Here is a 26,823-nt window from a genome sequence, read left to right as displayed (position 1 = left end):
TATATTATAGAATTACATGTCGACAGGGGTTTGAATCCACACCACTCCCACCACCAGAGTTCTGAATCTTCACTGTCCCCACTGCAATCCACTACAGTTCCCCTAAGGTTGTAGACATGGGCCAACCATCTTCTCTACAACTATCTGTCCACATTTATACATAGTTGCCCCTTCTTTTTCTGATTCACTCCTGTTTCCCTCTGAGCCACTCATGACATCATAACTACCTCCATATGTCCCTCTCCTTTTCCTTCTCTTTCTCTGGGTGCTGATGGAGCTGGAGTGCAGGGTCCTCTTGTCTTCATCCTATTACTTCTCCCCCACTGGGAGTATGGATCAAGGTTGTTTATGGGGAGCAGAAGGTAGGAGTTCTGGCCTCTGTAATTGCTTCTCTGCTGAGCATGGGCATTGACAGGTTGAGCCATACCCCCAGCCTGTCTCTATCTTTCCCAAGTGGAAGAGAGCTCTGGAGATGGGAGGGTCCAGGACACATCAGTGAGATCATCTGCCTAGAGAAGTCGGGATGGAGTCATGGTAGCATCTGTAACTTGGTGTCTGGAAGGTGGCATGACCTAAGTTGAGACAAAATGGTTAATGAACAGGAACCAAAAAGTAGGATTAGAGCACATGAAAAAAAGATTTCTATTACTCTAGTCTGTTTTTAAAAGTATTTTTATTTATTAAATATTCATTTTAATGAGAAAGATACTGAGAGAGGGAGAGTGACCAGAGCACTGCCAAACTCTGGCTTATTGTGGTACTGGGGCTTGAACCTGTAGCTCAGGCATGAGTCTTTTTCATAACCATTATGCTATCTCAGAAGCCCTGGCTTCTATCTTTTATATGCTATTAAGTGTCAAATGGTTTAAAGAAAGGTCGTTATTGTTTGCCAAAGCTATATTGAAGTTTTTTTCCCCCCTTAAACTATCTATTCACAAAACAGTAGCATCCACTACGATAAGCTTATATCTAAGGAGTCATATAAGAATTCTTGTGATCAGTGGTGATGCACTTAGTTGAGCACACACATCACCATGAGTGAAGACTTCGGTTTAAGCCCCTGGTGGCAATTAAATAAAGTCTCATGTAATTCTTTCTCCCTTTCTCTAGTATTTTTCATGTGTAGCTACTTAAGTTTCTCTTTCTGGCCTCAACATACCAGTTTATTTATACCATAGTTAAACATTATTCCCCTGAATCTGCTGAGTTTGATCTTCTGTAATTTAATTATTTTAAGTGATCTGCTTTTTAGTATGTGTATTCATTTGATTATTTGTACTGATCTGTACCTGGTCATACAGACTTTTTAAAAAATTTAACTTAATATTTTTTACCAGACCACTGCTCAGCTCTGGCCTATTGTAGTGGTGTTGGAAATGGAACCTAGCATCTTGGAGCTTCAGTACTATATAGACATATAAAGAAGAACCCAATTTCTTACAGTTTGATATGTTTTTTTTGAAGTCTAAGAATTTTAATTTATCCTTTATTCAGTTAACAATGTTTATAGTGTAGGAAATAAATTTAATGCTTAATTTTGGTGAGTTTTTTTTTTCCCTTTTGATCATAATTCTCATACGTTTGTTTTGAAGACATTGTTGGCCTCCATTTGACCGAAAAAGTGAAACTGAATTTCGGAAACATTGCTATGAATGGTTAAAAAAGATTTCTGTAAGTATTCTTCTGCGAGATGCTAATTCCACTAACACAATGTTAATTTTCCCTAGTTTTATTGAAGTAATTGTATATGCATGCCTACACACACACACACACACACACACACACACACACCTTAGTAAAATATTTTTATTGCCTTGATGCTAGCAGTATAAGCATGGGAGTACTTATTGCATATATTTTGATGGTTTTTGATTGGGATTCCATATTCGTAAAAAAAAAGACAGCTTTGTTAGCTAAGTGCACTGTAAATAGATTTTATAGTTCTTGGAACTATAAAATTATCTGTTTTTGTTTAAAGAAACCTTTATAGGGGACTGGGTGGTGGCACACCTGTTTGAGTGTACACATTATCATGAATGAGCACCCGGGTTCAAATCTACATCTCTCTACCTGTAATGGGGAGCTTCATGAAAAGTGAAGCAGGTCTGCAGGTGTCTCTTTCCCCCATATCTTCTCCTCCCCACACAATTTATATCTTATCAAATAAAATAGCAAAGAAAAGAAAAAAGGAAAGGAAGAAAAGGAAAAAGAAAAAAAATATTTGCCAGGAGTGATGGACTTGTAGTCCAGCTAGGCAACTAGCTTCAGCAATAACCCTGGTGGCAATAGTAAAAAAATAATAATAATTTCATTTGTAGGTTATTTTAGCTTGTATTCACACAGTATCAATTATGTTGTATTATAATTAGTTTTTATGATTGTCTACCAAAAATTAAGATAAAGTTCAGTTTGTGGTTCAAATGGAAGTATCCTGATCAGTCTCACTATATTTAAAAAAGCAACGTAAGACTTACTGTTGATAAGGTCTTTAAGTCATCTTGTAATTTTTTTCTCCCCCCCCCATAGGTTGAATGTGGAAGTAACTTTCCTCAAGTTGTTGGTTCACTATTTCTTTCTCCTGGTGGTTCTAAGTTTATTCATCTGATGTATCATTTTGCAAGATTTGTTGCAATAAAATATATTCAGTCGAATTCTAAAAGTAAGTTTATAAGTAGGAATTTTAAAACTTTTTTTTTTATATAATTTGCAAGTTATTATGAGATCTTAATAAAGGAAGGTAAGTTAGAAATGCATTACGGGATGGGGTTAGATAGCATAATGATTTGCAAAGAGACTCTCATCCCTGAGGCTCCAGAAGTCTCAGGTTCAATCCCCTGTGAAGTGCTCTGGTAATAAATAAGTAAATAAATAATAGAAATTAAAAAAAAAAAAGAAAAGTTACCTCAAAAGTCAGTTGATATTCTATTACAGTTATAGTTTGAAATTCTCTCAGATAATTACTCAGATTATTTTATTATGGGGGCGGGGAGACTTTGCAAAGAAATTTTTTTCTCTTTATTGGGTTAATGGTTTACAGTCAACAGTAAAATATAGTAGTTTGTACATGTGTAATATTTCTCAGTTTTCCACATAACAGTTCAACCCCTGCTAGGTCCTGGCATCATGTTCCAGGACCAGAACCCTCCTCCCTACTCCAGAGTCTTTTACTTTGGTGCAATACACCAACTCCAGTCCAAGTTCTGCTTTGTTTGCTTATTTTTCAATTTTTTTAATTATTATTAGTGAATTTCTGTCACATTGCCCTTTTTTGTTTGTTTTATTATTTTTTTTAAATTACATCCATTAAATTTTTTTGGATGCATTCTCAGTTTGCTGGTCAGAATGAACCTATAGATTAGTTTGCCACTGTGTTGTAAATAATAGTATATTAAATCTGTTGAATGCATTTGAGATTTAATTTGACTTCTGGCAACATTGTTGTGATTTGTTTTGTTAAAAACTATTTTTAAAGGATTTGACATATTCATAGAAATATGACATTGGATTTCTGAAAAAAACATTTATTTCATATGAGATATAGAATTTCACATGAATGGGAAACCAGGACACCATACCAGCACATGTGGTGATGATTCAACTGGGAGTGTGAGCTGTGCCAAGTCCTTTGTTCTACCAACTGAGTCATCTCCTTTACCTAAAATAGTGGGTTTTTAGTTAAGACTTAAAACATTAAAGAGGGCAGGGGTAGATAGCATAATGGTTATGCAAAGAGACTCTTTTGCCTGAGGCTCCAAAGTCCCAGGTTCAACCCCCCCATACCACCATAAGCCAGAGCTGAGCAGTGCACTGGTTAAAAAAAAAAAAAAAGAAAAAAATTCTTCCATTTGCAGCAACATAAGTGGACGTGGATGACATTATACTAAGTATAGTAAACCAGTTACAGAAAGACAAAAAAAAAAAAAAAGAAAAACACTTCAAAATAATAGTATTGGTAGCTTATTTTCTGCTGTTCAGTTGTGTTTGTACTTGTAAAATACAGACCGAAAATGTAGAGAAGTTGGTGTGGAGGACTGAACTTGGGACTTCAGAGCCTTTGTTAAGGGATTCTCAGGCAGAGAGATAAAACACTGAGGCAGTGTTTATTACACCGGCAGACCCAGCCAGACTTGTGTCCATAAAAGTCAGGACCCTGAATACAGTGGCATTTTTCCTAAAATGAAAAGCTATCAACTTTCTACAGTAACTCATAGCAACAAGCTTAACACGTCATTTTTTCTTTTCTGTGTACAGAGTACAACTTGTTTAGGTTGTTAGCATACTGTGGGCAGAAGTAGCAGATTCTATGGCCATTCATGAAGGCTACTTTGATAACAGCAGTAGAAAACCTTGTTTATGCTAGGAGGAGTAGGGAGATTGCCACTAATTGCCTTTTTCTTAGAAGTTAACTTGGGGGAGTTGGGCGGTAGGGCAGTGGGTTAAATGCACGTGGTGCAAAGCACAAGGACAAAGGACAGGCTTAAGGACCCCGGTTCGAGACCCCGGCTCCCCACCTGCAGGAGAATCGCTTCACAGGTAGTGAAGCAGGTCTGCAGGTGTCTATCTTTCTCTGTCTTCCCCTTCTCTCTCCATTTCTCCTTTCCAACAAGGACATCAATAATAGCAACAACAATAATAACTACAGTAAAAAACCAAGGGCAAAAAAAGGGAATAAATAAATATTTTTAAAAAAATTAAAAAAAGAAGTTAACTTGGCCAGGTGGTGGCACACCTGGTTAAGCGTTCACATTACAGTGTGCAAGGACCCAGGTTCAAGCCCCTGGTCTCCCCTGCAGGAGAGAAGCTTCATGAATGGTGAAGCAGGGCTGCAGGTGTCTATCTCTTTCCCTCTCTACCTGTCCCTCCCATCTCAATTTCTGTCTCTATCCAATAGTAAATAAGTAAAAATATTTATAAAGTGGAAATTGTATCCCTCATCCTATTGTCTTGTCAGTATTTCCATTTTATAAATAAATAAATTAGAATTAAAAAAATACTTGTAAAAAATTAGCCTTTGCTTTTCTCTTTAAAAGTTAACCCATGGGAGTCAGGAGGTAGTGCAGCGGGTTAAATGCATGCGGTGTGAAGCTCAAGGAGCGTGTAAGGATCTTGGTTTGAGCCCCCACCTCCCCACCTGCAGGGGAGTCCCTTCACAGGCGTTGAAGCAGGTCTTCAGGTATCTTTCTCTCCCCCTCTGTCTTCCCCTCCTCTCTCGATTTCTCTCTGTCCTATCCAACAACGATAATATCAGTATCAACTACAACAATAAAACAAGAGCAACAAAAGGGAATAAATAAATATTTTAAAAAGATAATTCTTGCACACAAAAGTTTTGCATAACTTGTGATTTCTCCCCCACCCCCCCTTTTTTTTCTTACTACCCTTTGGTAATAAAAATATGCTATCTTCTCTCTGTCTTTTTCAGATAGAGACAGAAGGTTGAGAGAGGGGGCAAGATACCACAGCACCAGTTTCCTTCAGTGTGCTGGGGACTGGGCTATACCCTGACTCAGAAGACAAAACAGTGAGCTATCCAAGTGAACTTTTTTTTTTTTTTTAATATTTATTTATTCCCTTTTTTTGTTGCCCTTGTTGCTTTTATTGTTGTAGTTATTAATGTCGTTGGATAGAACAGAGAGAAATCTAGAGAGAAGGGGAAGACGGAGAAAGACACCTGTAGACCTGCTTCACCACTTGTGAAGTGACTCCCCTGCAGGTGGGGAGCTGGGGCCTCGAACTGGGGTCCTTACACTGGTCCTTGTGCGTTGCTCCACGTGCACTTAACCCACTGCACTACCACTGGACTCCCCCAAGTGAGCTTTTTTTATTGGCCATAATCTCTTAAAATGAAATTCTACATTGTTAGTACTTATTAGTTTGTATGCCATAATTTTCTATGATTTATTTTTGTTTCATATAGATTCTTTTTTTTTCATATAGATTCTTCTATACGTTTTACTGAACCATTTATTGGAAAGTCACAAGATTTGCATAAGTGCATTGCCAGGTGCCATGTAGCACGTAACAGATTTTTGCAGATTTTGCAAAGAGAAGACTGCGTTATCCGAAAATATCAGGAAAATGCACAGTAAGTACCACGTTGATAATTAAGAAATAAAGCAATTGTTTTGAACAAACCTCATCAGTATTTCTTTAGTGACAATAATTTATGCTTTAGGTGGGACATAGCCTAATGACTGCAAAGAGAGTCTCATAGTCTGAGGCTCCAAAGTCCCAGGTTCAATCCCCCTGCACTACCATAAGCCACAGCTGAGCAGTGCTCTGGTTAAAAAAACAAAACAAAAACTCCCTTAAAACTCTTAATATTTAGTCTCATTTTATTTTATTTTATTTTTTAAGGACTTAATGAGATGCATAAAGAGAACTAAAGTATTACTCTACCATATGTGGTACTGGGGATCAAACAGGATTTCATGTCTACAAGTCTAATATTCTGCCCTATTATACTATTTCTCAGGCTTCTAGTTTTTATTGTAAGATCAGATAACATCCAAGAACAGTGTTTCAATATCTTAGGTGTATTATAAATCAAAATTTATAGAAGTGAAAAAAAAATGACCTTAATTTAGAAACTCAGTCTCCCCCCACTTCTTACTCTTTATATTATCTACTTGTTAGAAAGAAAGAAGAGAGAACCATATCATTAGTCTGACACATATGTTATCTGGGATTAAACTCAGTACCTTATCCTTGAGGGTGCAACATTTTCCCACTATTTTACCACAATTTCTTAGGCATATTTTACTTTTCTAAGATGCAAATGCATTTTTATTTAAAATGGAGTCAAGCTAGGCACCACTTTGGCATATGTGGTACAGGTAGTTAAACCTGGGACTTTACACTTAGAAATCTTGTGTTCTAAAAAAAAAGAAATCTTGTGTTCTGCCTTTTGATCTACCTCCCTGGTCTAATTAAGTGTGTGTCCGTCTATCCTTCCTGGTCAAACAAATATGTGTGTGTATATATGCAAATGTATGTATATTTATTATTTTATTTCCACTGGGCTATTGCTGGGGCTTATTGCCTGCACAACTCCATAGTTACACAGGGTTTTTTTTTTTTTTTTTTTTTTGATGAAGGGTAAGAGATAGGAAGAGACATAAAAATAATCTACCTGAAACAGTGATACAAAGCTAGTGAAACTTCTACCTGTAGGTGGGGACCTAGTGCTTGAACCTGGGTCCTTAAGCATGGGAAAGTCTGCGGAGTTAATTAAGACTCTAAGCAGATACACATTTTGAGCTGTAATCTGCTTATTCTATTTTGTATACCTTATTTCGATATTTCATCCTGTAATTTTTTCAGTTACTACTTGTATTATTTTTAATATGTAAGTAGATTTCCCATTTAGTAAATAGTCCTTTATATTATTTACTATTTATGTTGTATAGAGACTGAGATATATTGAGAGAATAGGAGGAGATAGTGAGGGAGAGAGAACTACCTATAATACTGCTTCACTGCTTGTGAAGCTTCCCACCTGCAGGTGGGTCCTTGCACATTGCAACACATGCACTCAACACTGTGCTTTATTGCCTAACCCTTGTAAATAGCCCTTTAAAGAGATATTCTTTAGTATCTTTAACCAATAAGACTTTTATATTTAGGTTCATCTATTCATCTATTTTATTTTTTTAGTTCTGTGTGCCAGATATTCCTTAGATGGCCTTATAGTATTAAACCAGAAAGGCTACAGTCTTACTTTAAATAAATAGATTTTGTCTAATTTTTACAATTATAAGCAACAGTAATAATGGTAGATTTTAGAATGCTGAGTTATTAAAGCTAGAAAGTCCTTTGAAAAATCTAAGAATGTTGCCTGACTTGGATAATATTTAAACTCATCCCTAAATATGTGAGACAGGGATAAAAAAGAATTGTTTTAACAGTTTCTAACATTTTTACTCAAACTCAGGTGCATGAAGCTAGAAATAATGTTTGTTTTTCTTTTTGGTCTTGGTCTGTCTAAATAGCAGGCTATCTGTTTGATTGTCCAGTTAGACTTGTCCCCCTTCCCTCCACTCCCCCTTCCCACCTTTTTTTCTTCCTTAAACCGTATCACTGCTCAGATCTGGTTAAAGATGCTACGAGGATTGAAACAGACCTTAGAACTTCAGGCATGAAAGTCTTCTGCATAACCATTATGTGATCCCCCCTGCCTCTAATTAGTGGTTTTTTGTTTTTGTTTTTTTTTTTCTTCTGGGGCCACTTTTTCATTCAGAAAGAAACAGGCAGACACACTGGAGAGCTTCTACAGCTACCAGAACTTCTTCCAACTCCAGTGCCTCCCTATAGTTCAGGGACCTGGACCTGGACAATACTCATGGCATGGCAGGCTCCCTACATGTTGAACTGTCTCTTCAGCTACCTCTTTCCCTCCTTTTTTTTTTTTTTTTGGTCATCAGAGTCAACGTTTTGTGCATACACAATTTCACTGCTTTAGGCTGCTTTTTCATTTAGAGGAGAAACACCATAACACAGAAGTCTCTTGTGCCATAGTACCTCCCAACTAGTGCCAGAGCTCAAATTTGGGCTGTACACATGGCAAGGCATGATCACTACTTGGGGAGCTCTCTCACCAGGCATTGCAATTCTTTTTTCCCCCTAATTTAAAAATTTGTAAGGGAAGGAGAGAAAAATCAGTGTAGACAATGCCAAGCGCCAAATGGATCATCTTTTTGAATTTGATGTTCTAGCTACTGTGTAGTCATCTGAGCTGCTTCTCCTATTCTTCTTTATGTCCTTTTCTCCTGGGTTTCATTACTCTGAACCAGATTTTTCAGAGAGACAGAGGTTGGGTATTACCCAAGCTTCCTCTAATGTAGACGGAACTGGGCTCAAACTTGGGGCACAGGCATGGCAAAATAGGCACACATCCAAGTGAGCTATTTTGCTGATTCTTATAATTCTTAAAGGGAGACTAGAAACCTTCAACTGATTGTTGTATCTATATTGAAAAATTGTTTTCAGATACTGAGCAAACATAAAAAGTGGGAAAATACCAAAGTGGATTATACCAGTTCATTTTAGTGGAATTATACCTGTCATTTTGTGTGTTTTTGCAGGTTGTTAGTTAAACAAATACACAGTTTGAGAACAGAATGTATTGGACAGCAGAACCAAATAAAGAAGTAAGTGAATTTTTTTTTTTTTTTAAAGATTTCATTTATTTACTAATGAGAAAGGAGAGAAAGAATCAAACATCACTCTGGTACATGTGTTGCTGGGGATTGAATTTGGGACCTCATACTTGAGAGTCCAGTGCTTTATCTACTACACCACTTCCTGGACCACAAAAGTAAGTGAATTTTAGAGCTTAGACTTTGAAAAACTCATGCTGGGGACAGGCGGTAGTACAGCAGGTTAAGCACATGTGGCACAAAGTGCAAGAATCCTGTTTTGAGCCCCCAGCTCCCCGCCTGCAGGAGGGTTTGCTTCAGTGGTGGTGAAGTAGAATTGCAGGTGTCTATCTTTCTGTCCCCCTCTCTGCCTCCTCTCCTCTCTCGATTTCTTTCTGTCCTAGCCAACAACAACAACCTCATTGGCAACAATAACAACAAGGGCAACAAAATGGGAAAAAATGGTCTTCAGGATCAGTGGATTCGTAGTGTAGGCACAGAGCCCCAGCAATAACCCTGGAGGCAAAACAAGAAAAAGAGAAACTCATGCTACATTTTCACATAGAGAAACAAAAAATAAGATTTTTTTCGATAACCTGGTAGTTTTAAGTCAGTTATTTTATATGTGGACATTATTCTGATACTTAGCCCAATTGTAATAGATTATTGATATGAACTAGAATTTTATTTTTGTTATTAGTTGAAACAGTTGTTAGTAGACAAGTCTGTGGATTAATTAGCTTTTTGGATGTAAATTACCATGTAATTTTTTTTTTTTTAATGACTAATGAGTTAAATTAACTTTCTGACTAGAATGGAACTCTGTGATGACCAAATTAATATACAAGAGAAAATTCAAAAGGTAAGATAACTTTGGAAAAGAGTAATCTTCCCTACAATTGTGATATGCAATGTTTGTTCACTTATTGGATTCCTATATCCTCTTATTTTATCATTTGTCTTTGTAGCATTATTATTTTAAAATTTTTATTTCTGAGTGATACAGATATATTCCAGTTAGTGAAATGCTTGAATATATTGGAAAACTTAAATACAAAAAAAGAAAAATTTCAAGTATGATGAATATCTTTCATGCCCACAAATAATGTTCTTGTTAATTGTGACTTTTTAAAATAGCACTAATTTATTTAAGTAAACAATAATTATGGAAGGAAAGTGAGAAATCACTTTGAAGTTGGAATAGTCTAGCAGACATAATTTGTCTGAAGTTTTTGAAGTTGACTTTGATGGCTATCTTCCATCTTCCATCAAAGTGTTTTTTTTTTTTTTTTTTTTTAAACCAGAGCACTATTTAGCTTTGGCTCATGGTGGTGTGAGGGGTTGAACCAGGATGCTCGAGCCTCAGGCATGAAAGTCTCTTTGTATACCCCCTACCCCCAACAAAGTGTTCATCTTTGTGCTTGCATAAAATCTCTTTGAAATTCTTTGTTCTGATTCTGTGAACACCAAGCTGCATTGGGTATTAATTTGACTTCCTAAGTACATGTCACTGGAAATGGGTGAGTGCCCTCTTCAGAAAATAATTACTCATTTAATGAAGTTATTGATCACTTGACATGTACCAAGCCTTCTAGATATTAGAGTAGAATTACAGTAATGAAGCGTCATTTTTTTCATAGTCCTGTTACTGAACTCAGTATTTTTGTTGTTTGTTTTGTTTTTAATATATTCTTTATTTTGCCACTAGAGTTATCTTTGCCACTTGGTGCCTGTATGAGGACTCAGCTATTCCTGGCACCCATTTTTTTTCCTCCCATTTTTCTTCCCCCATTTTATTTATTTTCTCTTCTGATAGGAGCAAAGAGAAATATAGAGGGAGAAAGATAAGGAGAGAGATAGGTATAACACTGCTCTACTGCTCTTGAAGATTCATCCTTTGTATGTGGGGACTGGGGGCTTGAACTCAAGTCCTTGTGCACTGTTAAATGCACACTCTACTGGCTGTGCTGAATACCCTTAGCCCCATAATACTTTTTTTTTTTTTACCATACATTAAAAAAAAAAATTATTTCTTTATTGGGGAATTAATGTTTTACATTCAATAGTAAATACAATAGTTCGTACATGCATAACATTCCCCAGTTTCCCATTTAACAATACAACCCCCACTATGTCATTTATCATCCTTCATGGTTTACCATACATTTAATAGTTGTTTTGAAATTTATGTTTTTTTAAAAATTTTTTATTAGTGATTAATAAGATTGTAAAACAATGGGTGAAATTTACATTTTTATATCAGTCTCTCCTCTGAGTGTGGTTAATGTCATTTAGTTTCCCTTTTAGTGTGAACCTTGAACTCATGGCAAGATTTTCTAGACTTGAAAAATCAGATGTAATTTGTACTTCCCTCCCACTTTTGTAAATTCTGTTGAGATATAACATACATACAAAAAAGTATAAAAGTCATAAATGTGTAACGTGACAAAATTTTATAGAGTGAGCATACCCACTGGATGTAATTAGCATCGAGTTTGAGGACTAGAATGTTTCTTTTTCCTATCCTATCCTATCCGATCCGATCCGATCCTATCCTATTTATTGGATAAAGACAAAAATAGGGGAGAGAGAGGTAGAGAGGGAGAGAGAGACAGAGACACACCTGCAGGTCTGCTTTCACTGCTTGAGATGAGAAGCTTTCTTCTTGCAGGTGGGGACCAAGGATTTGAACCTAGGTTCTAGCATATTGTAATGTGTACCTTTAGTTGAGTACATCACTGCTCAGCCTCTAGAAAGTTTGTAGTACTCTAGAAATCGCAAACCCCTTTCTTATTCATAACCATATCCCACTAAGAGTTAAACATTATCCTCAATTCTCACACTAAACATTTTTTGTGTGTGTGTTCTTGACCTTTAGGAAATGTGTAGACTATAGTCTTTTTTTTTGTTGTTTGACTTATCACTAATAATGCTTTTTTATTCATGTAGTTACATAGTTTTAGTGTACACATTTTCATTGCTAAATAATGTCCTATTTGATGAGTATAACTACATATTCTGCATTCTATGTAGACTTTGGATTGATTCTGGTTTTTGATTTTTAAAAATAAAAGATCTATGAATATTATTACATAAAGTTTAATGAACACAGGTTAGTATATATCTGAGAATCTTTGCTTTTAAAGAGGAATGTTTATTCACATTTACACTTCTGAGATGTGGGTGACTTTTTTTTAATTTATTTTTTATTTAAGAAAGGATAAATTAACAAAACCATAGGATAGGAGGGGTACAACTCCACACAACTCCCACCACCCAATCTCCATATCCCATCCCCTCCCCTGATAGCTTTCCCATTCTCTATCCCTCTGGGAGCATGGACCCAGGGTTGTTGTGGGTTGCAGAAGGTAGAAGGTCTGGCTTCTGTAAATGCTTCCCCGCTGAACATGGACATTGACTGGTCGGTCCATACTCCCAGTATGCCTCTCTCTTTCCCTAGTAGGGTGGGTCTCTGGGGAAGCGGAGCTCCAGGACACATTGGTGGGGTCTTCAGTCCAGGGAAGCCTGGCCGGCATCCTGATGGCATCTGGAACCTGATGGCTGAAAAGAGAATTAACATACAAAGCCAAACAAATTGTTGAGGAATCATGAACGCAAAGGTTGGAATAGTGGAGAGGAAGTGTTGGGGGGTACTCACTGCAGGCTATTGTGTACTTCTGCTTTCAGGTATATATTTTGCACTAGTTTATGGATACGTGTGAACATATGCTCTCTCTCACAACCTGTGTATATCTAGGTTTTGGGACTTTGTTAGAAAGTGAACCACCTGGAATTAGAGAATACTATGAAAGGAAAGGTCTCACCTGAGTAATGAAGCTGAAAGGTTGTCATTCCACACCTGAAGTCTCTGGACACAGTCTGAAGTGAAGCATGTTGAGGTGGCAATCATTGCGTTGATTAGGCTGCGATCGGCTGATGCAGTATTATTTGATATAGATTGGGAGAGGCATGCGGAAAAGTGGGCCCTATCCTAAGGTTCCAGGACTGTGGGAAATATAGGCTCTATAGTGGAGATGTGAGGTTCCTGCTGTCTTAGGGTTCAAAAAGACAATGGATAGTTACTGTTATCATCACATTGTTTGGTAATTGAGTTAAATTTGAAAAGATTGCATTTTTAAGTAACTTTTTTTTTCTTTTTATTGGTTTACAATATTATAAGATGTTCGTTGTTGGGTAGGGCAGAGAAATGGAGAGAGGAGGGGAAGGCAGAGAGGGGGAGAGAAAGATAGACACACCTGCAGACCTGCTTCACCACCTGTGAAGCGATTCCCCTGCAGGTGGGGAGCCGAGGACTCGAACCAGGATCCCTACGCCGGTCCTTGCGCTTTGCACCACATGCGCTTAACCCACTGCGCCACCGCCCAACCCCCCAGATCCTGCTTTTAGTTTCCCTTTCAGATCTTCTTTCTCAACTTGTGTTGATGAGTGGGATCATCCCATACTCATCTTTATCTTTCTGACTTAGCTCACTTAACATAATTCCTTCTAGCTCTGTCCAAGATGGGTCAGAGAAGGTGGGTTCATTGTTCTTGATAGCTGTATAGTATTCCATTGTGTATATATACCACAGCCTTTTCAGCCACTCATCTGTTGTTGGGCACCTGGCTTGCTTCCAGATTTTAGCTATTATGAATTGTGCTGCTATGAACATAGGAGTACACACCTCTTTTTGGTTGGGTGTTATGGAGTCCTTGGGGTATAACCCCAGGAGAGGAATTACTGGATCATATGGAAGGTCCATGTCTAGCCTTGTGAGAGTTTTCCAGACTGCTCTCCACAGAGGCTGGACCAATTTACATTCCCACCAGCAGTGCAAAAGGCTTCCTCTGTCCCCACAGACTCTCCAGCATTTGTTGCTGCTGTCCTTTTTGATGTATGCCATTCTTACAGGAGTGAGGTGGTATTTCAATGTTGTCTTTTATTTGCATTTCTCTGACAATCAGCAACCTGGAGCAGTTTTCATATGTTTGTTAGCCTTTTGGATCTCCTCTGAGGTGAATGTTTTGTTCATATCCTCTGCCCATTTTTGGATGGGGTCATTTGCTTTTCTGGTGTTAAGTTTGCTGAGCTCTTTGTATAGTTTGGTGATTAGTCTCTTGTCTGATGTATGGCATGTGAAGAACTTTTCCCATTCTGTGAGGGGTCTCTTTGTTTGTTTAATAGTTTCTTTGGATGTGCAGAAGCTTTTCAATTTGATGTAGCCCCATTGGTTTGTTTCTGCTTTAGTCTTCCTTGCAATTGGGTTTGATTGATCAAAGATGTCCTTGAGGTGTAGGTGGGAAAGTGTTTTACCAATGTTTTCCTCTAAGTATTTGATTGTTTCTGGTCTGACATCCAGGTCTTTGATCCATTTGGAGTTGATTAAATTTGTATATGGCTCTGGGGAGAATATTCATTTTGATGATATTTATTCTTCCAATCCATGAGCATGGAATGTCTTTCCATTTCTTGGTATCAGTTTCTATTTCCTTGATTAGCGACTCATAGTTTTCAGTATACAAGTCTTTCACTTCTTTGGTCAACTTTATTCCTAGGTATTTTATTGATTTTGCTGAAACAGTAAATGGGAGTGATTTCTGGGTGTCTTCTTCTTCAGAGTTAGTGTTTGCATAAAAAAATGCCACTGATTTTTGCACATTGATTTTGTAGCCTGACACCTTGCTATATTGCCTAATAACTTCCAGTAGTTTTCTGCTGGATTCTTTAGGTTTTTCTATCTTATCAAATAGTGAGAGCTTGACTTCTTCCCTTCCAATCTGTATTCCTTTGATTTCTTTCTCTTGCCTGATTGCTATGGCAAGAGCTTCCAATACTATGTTGAAGAGTAATGGTGACAGTGGACAGCCCTGTCTAGTCCCCGATCTGAGGGGGAATGCTTTCAGCTTCTGTCCATTGAGTATGATGTTGGCTGTAGGTTTGCTATATATAGATTCCATTATCTTGAGGAATTTCCCATCTATTCCCATTTTTTTTTTGGTAGAGTTTTGAGCATGAATGGGTGTTGAATTTTGTCAAAGGCTTTCTCTGCATCTATTGAAATAATCATGTGGTTTTTGGCTTTGCTTTTATTGATGTGGTGAATGACATTGATTGACTTACGGATGTTGAACCAGCCTTGCGTTCCTAGGATGAATCCCACTTGGTCGTGATGAATAATTTTTTTGATGTGCTGCTGTATCCGGTTGGCCAAGATCTTGTTTAATATTTTGGCATCTATGTTCATCAGTGATATTGGTCTGTAGTTTTCCTTTTTTGTTCTGTCCCTATCAGCTTTTGGTATCAGGGTGATGTTGGCTTCAACGAAGGTGGAAGGGAGTGTTCCTGTTTTTTTGATCTTGTGGAAGAGCTTCAGAAATACAGGTATTAACTGTTTCCTGAAGGTTTTGTAGAATTAGTTTGTGAAGCCATCTGGTCTAGGACTTTTTTTTGTTGGGAAGATGATTCTTCTTTTTTTTTTTTTTCAGTACGTATTTATTCCCTTTTGTTGCCCTTGTTGTTTTGTTGTAGTTAGTGATGTCATTTTTGTTGTTTAGGACAGAGAGAAATGGAGAGAGAAGGTGAAGGCAGAGAGGAGGAGAGAACACTTCTGAGATGTGGGTGACTTTTTTTTTTTTTTATATGTTGTGTTTTTATCTACTGAGCAACATGGTGGTGGCTCAGTAACTGACGCACAAGACTAGCAAGCAAGGTGTCTCAGGCTCTACCCCTGGCATTGCATGTGCCTGTGATGCTTTTATCTCTGTTCTTCTCTCTCATATTAATAAATAGATTTATTCAGAGAGAGTAAGTATGCCATTCTGGCACAAGCCATGTTGGGGATCCAACTTGGGACCTCATATTCTTCGGTCCAGTATTCTAGCCACTGTGTCACCAACTTGAGTGATTCTTAAGTTGTTCTTTCTTTGCTTTTTTTTTTAAACTTCCTGGAAGTCTTTTTACTTTCCTTTGAAAAAATAGATTGATGTGGCAGAATACAGTAAATGCAATTTTTTTTTTAAGATTTTATTTATTAATGAGGAAGATGGGAGGAGAGAGAAAGAGACATCACTCTGGCACATGTGCTGCCAGGGATCGAACTCAAGACCTCATGCTTGAGAGTCTAAAGTTTTATTGCTGCGCCACCTCCTGGACCACGCAAATTCATTTGATAGTACAAGTTTTCTTAAATTTGTTTTGAAATCATAGTGAGCTAGGGGCTCCAGAGAAATTACTTAGTTTTATAGCCCTTTTGGACTGTTAATATAGTTATTTTTCCTCAACAGAACTATCTAGGAATATTTCATTACTCCTGGGAACCATCATGTATTTGTGTTTTATATTAGTATGATTACAGGTTATGTATTGACTTTAATGTTATGTTTATCTTTGTTTTCAAAGGTTCGATCTTTATGGGCTTCAGTGAATGAAACACTTGTGTTATTGGAAAAAGAGAGAGAAGTTGTCAGTTCAGTACTTAGCCTTGCTAACAGTTACACTTTAGATGGAACTAATGTTGCTATTAATATTCCAAGTCTCTTACTGGACAAAATTGAGAAACAAATGTGTCAGGTAAGCTTTTGAGAAAACCTTTCACATAGTAATTTTAATCAGTATGTATTATTTTAGTTAGTTTTCTAAATGTATTTTTGTGAGTAGTAAAATTTTCACAGAGAGTGAGATAAGCCAAAAACAGAAGGATGAATATGGGATGCTCCCACTCATGGGCAGAAGTTGAGAAATAAGAACAGAAAGGGAAACACAAAGTAGAACTTGGACTGGGTTTGGTGTATTGCACCAAAGTAAAGGATACAGGGTCCTAGTGCATGATGAGGAAGACCAAGACTGGAATGAGAGTATTTTGCAGAAAATTGAGAAATTTTATACATGTATCAACAACTGTATTTACTGTAAGTAAAACCCATAAAAAATAATTTTTTTTTCACATGGGGCGGGGGGGGGGGGGGATAGATAGCATAATGGTTATGCAAACAGACTCTCATGCCTGAGGCTCCAAAGTCCCAGGTTCAATTTCCTGCACCACCATAATAAGCCAGAGCTGAGCAGTGCTCTGGTGTTTCTCTTTCTGCATCTCTCTCAAAATAAATAAATGAATAAATAAATAGACACACCAGTTTTTTTACTGAGTGTGATTCTGAATAGGTTTCTCTCACAATATTTATTGGCAAATGTTTGCATTGAGAGCATAGAACAAGGACCATCAAAAGTACTTCTGTCAGGGTACACATATTATAACAGTTAATGCTAGACTACCAGAGTACACTTGTGTAGCCCTCTGACTACACAGTGGTGACACATTATGTCCATATCATACAGTCGGTAGTCTGTGAATGGCAGTAGAGCTGTTACAGTATGCAGCTTTAGGCCTTTTTGCCTTGGAAGCTTGGCTGCTTTTATGTCACCCACCACATGCCCATCAGAAAACAGGGATTATAGCCAGAGAAGAACATGAGTGGACTGCAGGTGGTTAAGCATTCCTTTTGCTCTATACATAGCTCTCAGTAATTGAGATAGTACAGCAGTAAATAAGTTTGTGTCAATAAGTAACAAGCCTTATGATTCAGGCATCTCCAACATCAAATAATAGGCACTAGGAAATCGAGGTCTCCAACAAATGTGCACATTTATGTTCATCAAGTTTTTTTGATTGCCAGTGCCTTTTACAAAGTGATATCAAATACTGCAGTGAGTAGAATGCTACTTCATAGGAAAATATACTATGATAATTTTTTTTTCCCCTTTATTTTAGCCAGATCACTGCTCAGCTCTGGCTTATGGTGATGCTGGGGAATGAACATGGGGCATCAGAGCTTCAGGCATTGATTTTTAAAAAATTTTTTGCATAACCATTATGCCCACTAGGTTTTTCATGAATTGGGGGTGGGGATCATCTAATTGTTAAATGTCCTTTTAAAATGTCTTTTCTCTGATTTGTCCTTTTTCTTGATGTTAAATGTTTTTGACTATTAACTTTTGTGACCTCATCATCTCTTTCTGGTCTATTGTGATTTTTTTTTTTTTTTTTAGACTGCCGTTCTCAAATTTCTCCACTGGTTCTCTTTTTTTTTGTGTGTGTGTGCATGTGCATACCTGCCTGCCTGCCGAAGGAAAGAACGAAAGAGAGGGAAAACAAGCAAACGTTAAAGGAACCTCTGGGAACAGTTTCATTTGAATATTAAGATGTTGGGAGATAGTTCCCTCAGTAGGTTATGTGCCTCACCTGATATAACACCAGGAAGAAGTTCTACATATGGTGGAGCACTGCTGTGCTGCTGTCCCTATCTTTCCCTTTTTCTCCCTTTTTTTTTTTTTTTTAATATTTATTTTCCCTTTTGTTGGCCCTTGTTGTTTAACGTTGTTGTGATTATTGATGTCGTCGTTGTTGGATAGGACAGAGAGAAATGGAGAGAGGGGGAGAGAAAGAAAGACACCTGTAGACCTGCTTCACTGCCTGTGAAGCGACTCCCCTGCAGGTGGGGAGCTGGGGCCTCGAACCGGGATCCTCACACTGGTCCTTGCGCTTTGTGCCACGTGTGCTCAACCCGCTGTGCCACCGCCCAACTCCCTTTTTCTCCCTTTCTATCTAAAACTTTTTCTAAAGTATGGAACATGTGCCTCTAGAGCAGTGGAATTTGTACAAGAGCAGTGATAGGCAGGAAGGCAGGCAGTTGTGAAAAGAGAACCTAATTGCAGGTGGTATATTTAAAATGAAGTATGCTAGTTGTGCATAACTGTGGGGATAAATAGTACAAAGTGATTAGATCCATGGAGAAATAATAGTTTTTATTTTAAATCTATGATTTAAAGAAATTATAACTAATTTAAACAGTCATTTAGATTGTTAGTGTTTTTTTAAAGCACTGGCAACTATGCAGGCCAAATAAATATGTCTAAGGTTGGTTTCAGTTTTCGTGTACTGTCGTTCTTACCTTTTGTTAAAGCATAAATTCCCATATTCTTTTGCTAAATTTGCTTATTCTCATCTTTACTTTTATCTTTATCTATCTGCATTTCTTTTATTGTAGTTCTCAAGTTTTTCTTCCACAAAAATAACTAACGTGTAGTTTGAAATGTTAAGTCTTGTACAGTAATTCCTCTGAACCATAATTATTTATATAACTGTTTTGTGGTAGAAACGATGTTTTTTTAACACTTTTTTTTTTTTTTGCCTCCAGGGTTATTGCTGGGGCTCGGTGCCTGCACTACGCATCTACTGCTCCTGGAGGCCATTTTTTCCTATTTTGTTGCCCTTGTTATTGTTGCTGTAGTTATTGCTATCATCACTGCTGCTGTTGTTGCATAGAACAGAGAGAAATTGAGAGAGGAGGGGAAGACAGGGGAGAGAAAGGTAAAGACCTTCGGAGCTGCTTCACTGCTTGTGAAGTGACCCCCCTGTAGGTGGGGAGCCGGGGGTTTGAACCGGGATCCTTGAGCCCGTCCTTATGCTACCACTCAGCCCCCCCCCCCCCTTTTTAAACACTTTTTAAGGTAAACTTTACATAATGCTAAGACATACAGATGTATTTGTTTATGTAATTTATTTTATAAACCTATGGTTTATCATGTTTTTCTCTTTGAATCTTTAGTTGCACATAGGAAATGTTTATGAGGCTGGAAAATTGAACCTACTAACAGTTATTCAGTTATTGAATGAAGTTTTGAAGATAATGAAATATGAATGTTGTCAGTCTGACCAAGCAAAACTGACACTAGATCTTCACTTCCTGGAAAAAGAGGCCAAAATCCAGAAAGAAAGATTATCAGATCTGAAGCAAATGAGGTACTCTAGAAATAACTTCCATTATCTTACTGGGGAGTAGTTGGGCAGTTTTGGTAATTTCTGAGAAGTCTTAGTATATAACACTTTAACTTTGGCAAACGTGTGAAAATTTTACCAGTACTCAAAAACCAGTGAAAAATCACACAAAGGAAAATTAATACTTTTTCTCTTTGTTTTGAATAAGTTATTTGCCCTGAATGATATATATATTTTAATATTTATTTTCCCTTTTGTTGCCCTTGTTTTTTCATTGTTATTATTATTATTATTATTGATGTCATCGTTGTTAGATAGGACCGAGAGAAATGGAGAAAAGAGGGGACGATGGAGGGGGAGAGAAAGATAGACACCTGCAGATCTGCTTCACCGCCTGTGAAGCGACTCTTCTGCAGGTGGGGAGCCGGGGGCTCGAACCGGCATCCTTATGCTGGTCCTTGGACTTTGCGCCATGTGTGCTTAAACCACTGCACTACCACCCGACTCCCATATATTTTTTAAAGTTAAGATACTTAATCCTTTTCTATAGCTTTTATTTGTGTGGTCTAATTTTAAAACTTGGCTTCAGAGTTTTTCATTTGAGCAATGTGACTGAAAAGTATGGACTTCTCATATTTAGTAATTGGGAAGGAAGATTATTCTAACTCAAGTGTAGAAACAGGGAAAAAGTATTTTTAAAGATAAATGGCACTGTGATAGCTTTCTGTCTTTTAAAAAATTCTTGAGATTCTAATATGTGTGTGCATGTGTGCTATTTTTTTTTTTTTTGGCCTCCATGTTTATGGCTGGGGCTCAGTGCCTGCAAATCTACTGCTCCTAGAGGCTATTTTTTCCCTTTTGTTGCCCTTGTTGTTTAATCGTTGTTGTTGGATAGTACAGAGAGAGATTGAGAGGAGGGGAAAACAGAGTGGGGGAGAGAAAGACACCTGCAGACCTGCTCTACCGCCTGTGAAGTGACTCCCCCTTGCCGGTGGGGTGCCGGGGGCTCGAACCAGGATTGTTTTGCTGGTTCTTGTGCTTCGTGCCACATGTGCTTAACCTGTTGCACTACTGCCCAGCCTATTGCTATATTCTTAAGCTTTACCTTATTTTGAGTATTCGTGTTTTGAATGATTTTTTTAATGCTATTTTAGGTGTAAAATAAAGGAAGATCTTACAACTATAAGACAGTCTGTTGTTGAAAAACAAGGAGAATGGCATAAAAAGTGGAAAGCATTTCTTGGTGTCTCTCCTTTCAGTCTAATTAATGGTTCAACTCCAGTAAGTAATGACTTCTTGGAGAATGACTTTATATGAGGGAATATCTTGATTTACTATGTTTGTTGCTTCCTTTTTTTAACTAGAGCACTGCTCAGGTCTGGTTTATGATAGTGTGAGGGATGGAATGTGGGACCTTTGGTGCTTGAGGCACAAAAGTGCCTTTGCCATGATACTATAATATCTCCACAGCCTGATTTATTATACTCTAAATTATCTAGAAATGCTGTGTGGGTGTATATTTATCATCTTTGCATCTGAACCCAGACATTTTGGTTTATGCAATTTTTTCTGATATATATATATATATATATTTGAATATTCTCTAAGACACTGTTATTTCTTGTTACTATTTAGGTTAAAATGATTGTATTAAAAAGCAATTGAATCACTCCTTGTGATTGAGGGACTATTACATTTGAGGCTTAGTTGAAAAACAAAGTAGTTTTATAGTATCTAATACACTAATAGTATTAAAAATAGTTGGAGGGTGGTTTGAGAGGTGACATGGTGGACCAAATGTTGGATACTCACACATGAGATTTCTAGTTCAAACTAGCACAGCCCACTAATAAGTAAGTACATCTAGGGGTTAGGAGGTGACATACCCAGTAGAATACACATATCACCAGGTGCAAAGACCTGTATTCAAGCCACTGGTCTGCAGCTACAGAGAAGGCTTCAGCAGCAGTAAAGCAGTGCTGCAGGTATCTTGCTCTCCTGCTCTTTCTCTATCTTTATCAGAAATAGAAAGAAAGCATATATAATTGGGAATGGTGTGGGTCATCGTGCAGGCACTGAGCCCTAGTAATGACTCTGGTGGCTTATGGAGAGGTGGGCCATGGAGCACCTGGTTGAGTGCACATGCTACAATGCACAAAGACCCAGGTTCAAGTCCCTGGTCCCCATCTGTTTTTACTTTCTTCTTCTTGTTCTCCTCCTCCTTTTTTACTTTTCTCCTTCTCCTCCTCCATTTCTTCTCCTCCTCCTCATTATATTATTATTATTATATTATTATTTTGTGTCTCCAGGGTTATTGCTGGGGCTTGGTGCCGACACTATGAATCCACTGCTCTTGGTGGCCAAGGGGAAAATTTCATAAGTAGTGAAGCAGTGCTTCAGGTGTTTTTCATTCCCACTCTTATCTCCTCCTCCTCTCTCTCGATTTCCCTTGTTTCTATCCAATAAATAAATACATACAGAATGAATTGTGTGCTTGTTGGGACTGTCTTTGTAAGAGTAGAAAAGTTAAACTGTCCGTTCATAGCTTAGTGTTGTTAGTATGGTAGTGAATAATGTATATATTTCAAAACTGTGAATTCTGTATTTTAAGGCAGTGGATCTTTTGCCGCCTATGTCTCCCCTTTCATTTGATCCTGCCTCAGAAGAAGTATATGCAACGAGTATTCTTCTTAAGTATCCTGCTTTGCTTCCAGGTTGGTTTTTCTCTTCTTTTAAACTTTTCCTCTCATCAATATAATTATTCCCTTATATTCTTTCTTGTATCTTTCCTCTAGTTCTTTTTTTTATTGTGGTAAAATGCATAAATATAACATTCAAACTATACAAGCTAACTTAATGATAGTTAGTAAACTCACAGTACTGTGCAGCTGTCATTTTGTGAGACTACGAAGCTCCAAATTATCTTAAAAAGAAACCCTACACTTACAAAACAGTCTTTCCCCATTTGCTGCCTAAGCAGCTCACTAGATCTAAGTGAGCTATTTCACTGGCCCAATTTTGTACAATGTTTTCAAGGTTCATGCAGGCGAAAGCATGCATTCATATTATTTTTTAATGTATTTAATTTAATTTAATTTATTTTTGCCTCCAGGGTTATTGCTGGAGCTCAGTGCCTGCACTGTGAATCCTCTGCTCCTGGAGGCCATTTTTCCCATTTTGTTGTCCTTGTTGTGGCTCTTGTTATTGTTGCCATGCTATTGTTGTTGTCGTTGTGTAGGGCAGAGAGAAATCGAGAGAGGAGGGGAAGACGGGGAAAGAAAGATAGACATCTGCAGACCTGCTTCACTGCTTGTGAAGCAACCCCTCTGCAGGTGGGAGCTGGGGGCTTGATCCTTACTTCAGTCCTTGCACTTCATGCCATGTGTGCTTAACCCGCTGTGCTACTCCCTGGCCCCCTACTTTTTTATTTTTATGAATATACCATATGGCATCTCTTATTATTGTATCCATTTGTCCATTGATGAACATTTATATTATTTCTACCATGTGGCTATTATGTAATCCTGCTATTAATATTTGTTTACAAGTTTTTGTGCAGAAGCCTGGTTTTTTTAATCTTTAAAAATTTATTTTCTTTTTTAAAAATGTATTTTCTTAGTGATTTAATATCACTTCATCCATAAAAATTGAATATAATTGTCTTTTTCTATCATTTATGAATTTTTTTTCCTGTATGGAAGTTCTAGAATTTCAAGAAATATTTGGTTTTAGATATTTTAGCATAATTAAAAAGTAATTAATTTCCTCTTCCCTTAGATACACTGAAGCAACAAAACCAAGAAAATGATTGTGGAAGAGCTAGTGATATGCTGGGAACTGGGTATGATCTAGCAAACAGGTAAAACAAATTTGATTCTTTTTCTCCTTCATTAAATATAATCCCTTTAACCCTAAAGCTTCTCTTTAATATACATTATTATTTAAATTACATTATTACTATGCAGCTACTTTTTTTTTTGTTTTTTAACCAGTATATACTGCTTATCTTGGGTTTATGGTAGTGTTGGGAATTGAATTGGGGACATGAGAATCTCAGGCATTGAAGTTTTTACTTTTTTTAATACATATTTATTTATTCCCTTTTGTTGCCCTTCTTTTATTGTTGTAGTAGTTGTTGTTATTGATGTTGTTGTTGGATAGGACAGAGAAATGGAGAGAGGAGTGGAAGACAGAGGGGGGGAGAGAAAGATAGACACCTGCAGATCTGCTTCACCGTTTGTGAAGCGACTCCCCTGCATTTGTGGAGCCGGGGGCTCGAACCAGGATCCTTACGCCAGTCCTTGCACTTTGCGTCATGTGCGCTTAACCTGCTTGCTGCACTACCACCTGGCTCCTGAAGTTTTTACTTTCCTCTCCTCTTCCTCTTCTTCTTTACTTCTTTCCTCCTCCTCCATTTCTTCTCCTTTTCTTCTTCTTCTTCCTATTATTATTATTTTGTGTCTCCAGGGTTATTGCTGGAGCTTGGTGCCAGCACTATGAATCCACTGCTCTTGGTGGCCATTTTTTCCATTTTATTTGATAGGACTGAGAAATTGGGAGAGGGAGAGAAAGAAACACCTGCAACCTTGCTTCACTTCTTATGAAGCATCCTCCTGCAGGTGGGGGATGGGGCTTGAACTTGAGTCCTTATGCACTGTAATGTGTGTACTTACCCAGGTATGCTACCACCTGAGCCCTGACATTACCTTTCTTGACAGTGTTTTCTGGAGGTGAGGATTCCATGATTTCTAGCTGTGGTGATGATGCAGTTTTCTAGATGTTTGACTAGTAATATTTTCCTTTTGATGCATTTCAAAGACAGGACAGTATAGTCTTATTTATTTATTTTTATGAGACTGAGATAGAGACCTTTTGACTCTTGTAAATGGTGGTGCTAACATTTGAATCTGGGGCCTCAGCTTCCTTCAGTGAGGTGGTTCCTACAAATGGCAAAGCAACACATTATCCAAGTGAGCTATTTGTTTGGCCCTAAAATCTTTAATGATTTGTTGCAATTAGTAACTATTAAAAAAAAAAAGTAATGTATATAAAGTCTTAATTTACTTAGAGGAGAAAAAGGATCAAGAGATTAAGAACAGTATTGTAGAATCAGCAAATCAAAATTAAATAATCTTACAACTTTACATTGCTATAGAGAAAAACTCAGCAGTTGTTTCTGCACATAATATTTAAAAGAATCTCATGATTAGTTGTTTGCTACAATGAAATGCTGTGATCTAAAGCCTGAAGGTATTGTAATAATGCAATTCAAATTAATTGAATTTGTTTTTATCCTATACTCAAGTTTTTGAGTGTTTCTCAAAAAAAATCATTCATTTTATCCTTGTATAAAGTCTATAAAGTCCTTTTGCCTTATGTAACATGTAATGGGTAAAGAGAATGTTCACAATTTGGGAGGCTGATACACAAGTTGGGCTGAAGTACTGCTCTGTTTGTCACTACACCTCCCTAGAACAAACTGCTCTTCGATGACCGGGACGAATTGAGAGAAATCGTAACGGACAGATACGGGGCAGACAGTTTCTTGAGACTATTTAGATACACCAAGTGAAGGGAATTATTCCCTACTTATAATTTGGATTTGTTATTTTTTTTTCTTTCAGCTCTACTTCTGTCTCATTGCAGCCAGCTTCATCATCAGATAAAAGTACTGTTACACTTTTTGAAAAGGTATATTTTAAAACATTTTTATTAATTCTTACCATGCTAACTATTTTTTAAAAAATTGTTTCTGCTTATAGTATTCCTGAAAGCTAGGGATTATGATGCCTCTATTTTCATCTTTTTCTCTAAGAATTGTAACATTTACTATTAGGGTCCTCTGTATTTTCATATACATGAGATACTTCCCAGCTATTAACCTCTGTAACATTACTTGTCTTCTTTTAGGATGTGACTGTGAAAACTCCTAGAGAGAAAGATAAAGCAGTTTCTAAGAGAATACCAAAATTTGAAGTGGAAGGCTTTTCATCATCAACTACTGCAAAAACTGTGGAGAGTAGTGCATTTGGAGAGTGTTTGCCAACTAAAAAAAGCAGTCATTTCCAGAAAGAACAGGATCATCTGGTAGAAGAGGTTAGAAAAAAGATTGTTAATAAGTAGACTAAAATATACTAATTTTTACTCAATTGTGTTGGAATTGTAAGTGAAGTACAGTAAAATATTAACGGGATAATTGGAGAATAGGTCACAGATAACAAAAATCATGGTTAAAGCAAAAATGGCCTCCCTGAAATATAGACGTAGATAGTATAAAGTTTGCTGTAATTACATGATTACTCTCTATTAAAATACTCTTAAGGCAAGCAAGATAGCTTACCTGGGAGGGGGCCTGCTTTGCCATGCTATGCCCAGTTTTGAGCCTGACTCCCCACCACAATGAGGGAACCACTGGTGTAGTGGTCTCTTTTTTCCCCCTCTCCCAGTTTCTCTGTCCCTGCCTCTCTCAAATTTAGTATCACTTTATTGAGGAAATGCTTGTTTATAGGATTGTTGTTGTCATAGGTGTATAGTTCCACATTTCTTCAAGATGAGTGTCAGCATGCCTCACCTCCCACCAAACTGTCATTTTTCCCCATCACAGGGCCCAAGTTCTACAACTCCCCCTTAGCACCAAACTCTTTTGAGCCCCTAGATCTGCTGTGATAGGCCATAGTCCATTTGAGGTTCCACTCTATTATTTCTTTTATTCTGTGGGGGGAGATTATTTGGCATCCATCTTCTTTCTGGCTTCTCTCAGTATGACTTCTTCCAGTTCCATCCATGTTATAGGAAAAGATTTCATCCTTTATATATTTGTTCTTTCTCTCTCTTTCTCTCTATCCCTCCTCCTTCCTTCGCCCTCTCCTTCCCTCCACTTCCTTCCTTCACTAACTCTCTTCTCCTCTGCTC

General features: G+C 37.5%; 1 protein-coding gene and 1 non-coding gene across 6 annotated transcripts in view; both read left to right on the top strand.

The window, feature by feature from the left end:
• Positions 1-26,823, top strand: part of HAUS6 (HAUS augmin like complex subunit 6) — a 48,008-nt gene that overhangs the window by 8,619 nt on the left and 12,566 nt on the right. The window contains exons 3-14 of one of the 5 annotated variants that reach the window (XM_007536002.3): positions 1,593-1,671; positions 2,527-2,659; positions 5,938-6,085; positions 9,084-9,149; positions 9,951-9,999; positions 16,536-16,706; positions 19,742-19,935; positions 21,066-21,192; positions 22,523-22,625; positions 23,689-23,770; positions 25,536-25,602; positions 25,822-26,007. In XM_007536002.3, the coding sequence (XP_007536064.1) occupies positions 1,593-1,671; positions 2,527-2,659; positions 5,938-6,085; positions 9,084-9,149; positions 9,951-9,999; positions 16,536-16,706; positions 19,742-19,935; positions 21,066-21,192; positions 22,523-22,625; positions 23,689-23,770; positions 25,536-25,602; positions 25,822-26,007 (1,405 nt within the window). The remainder of the gene's footprint in view (positions 1-1,592; positions 1,672-2,526; positions 2,660-5,937; positions 6,086-9,083; positions 9,150-9,950; positions 10,000-16,535; positions 16,707-19,741; positions 19,936-21,065; positions 21,193-22,522; positions 22,626-23,688; positions 23,771-25,535; positions 25,603-25,821; positions 26,008-26,823) is intronic. The other 4 variants (XM_060199628.1, XM_060199626.1, XM_060199627.1 and 1 more) reach the window with 4 other exon arrangements.
• Positions 25,324-25,454, top strand: LOC132541107 (small Cajal body-specific RNA 8). The gene has a single exon (XR_009552282.1). It is a non-coding gene; the product is annotated as a small Cajal body-specific RNA 8 (non-coding RNA).

This window comes from Erinaceus europaeus, chromosome 10, assembly GCF_950295315.1.
Source record: "Erinaceus europaeus chromosome 10, mEriEur2.1, whole genome shotgun sequence".
Taxonomy (NCBI): domain Eukaryota; kingdom Metazoa; phylum Chordata; class Mammalia; order Eulipotyphla; family Erinaceidae; genus Erinaceus; species Erinaceus europaeus.
The sequence above is the reverse complement of the archived record's forward strand: the minus strand, read 5'-3'. Positions and strand labels throughout refer to the sequence as shown.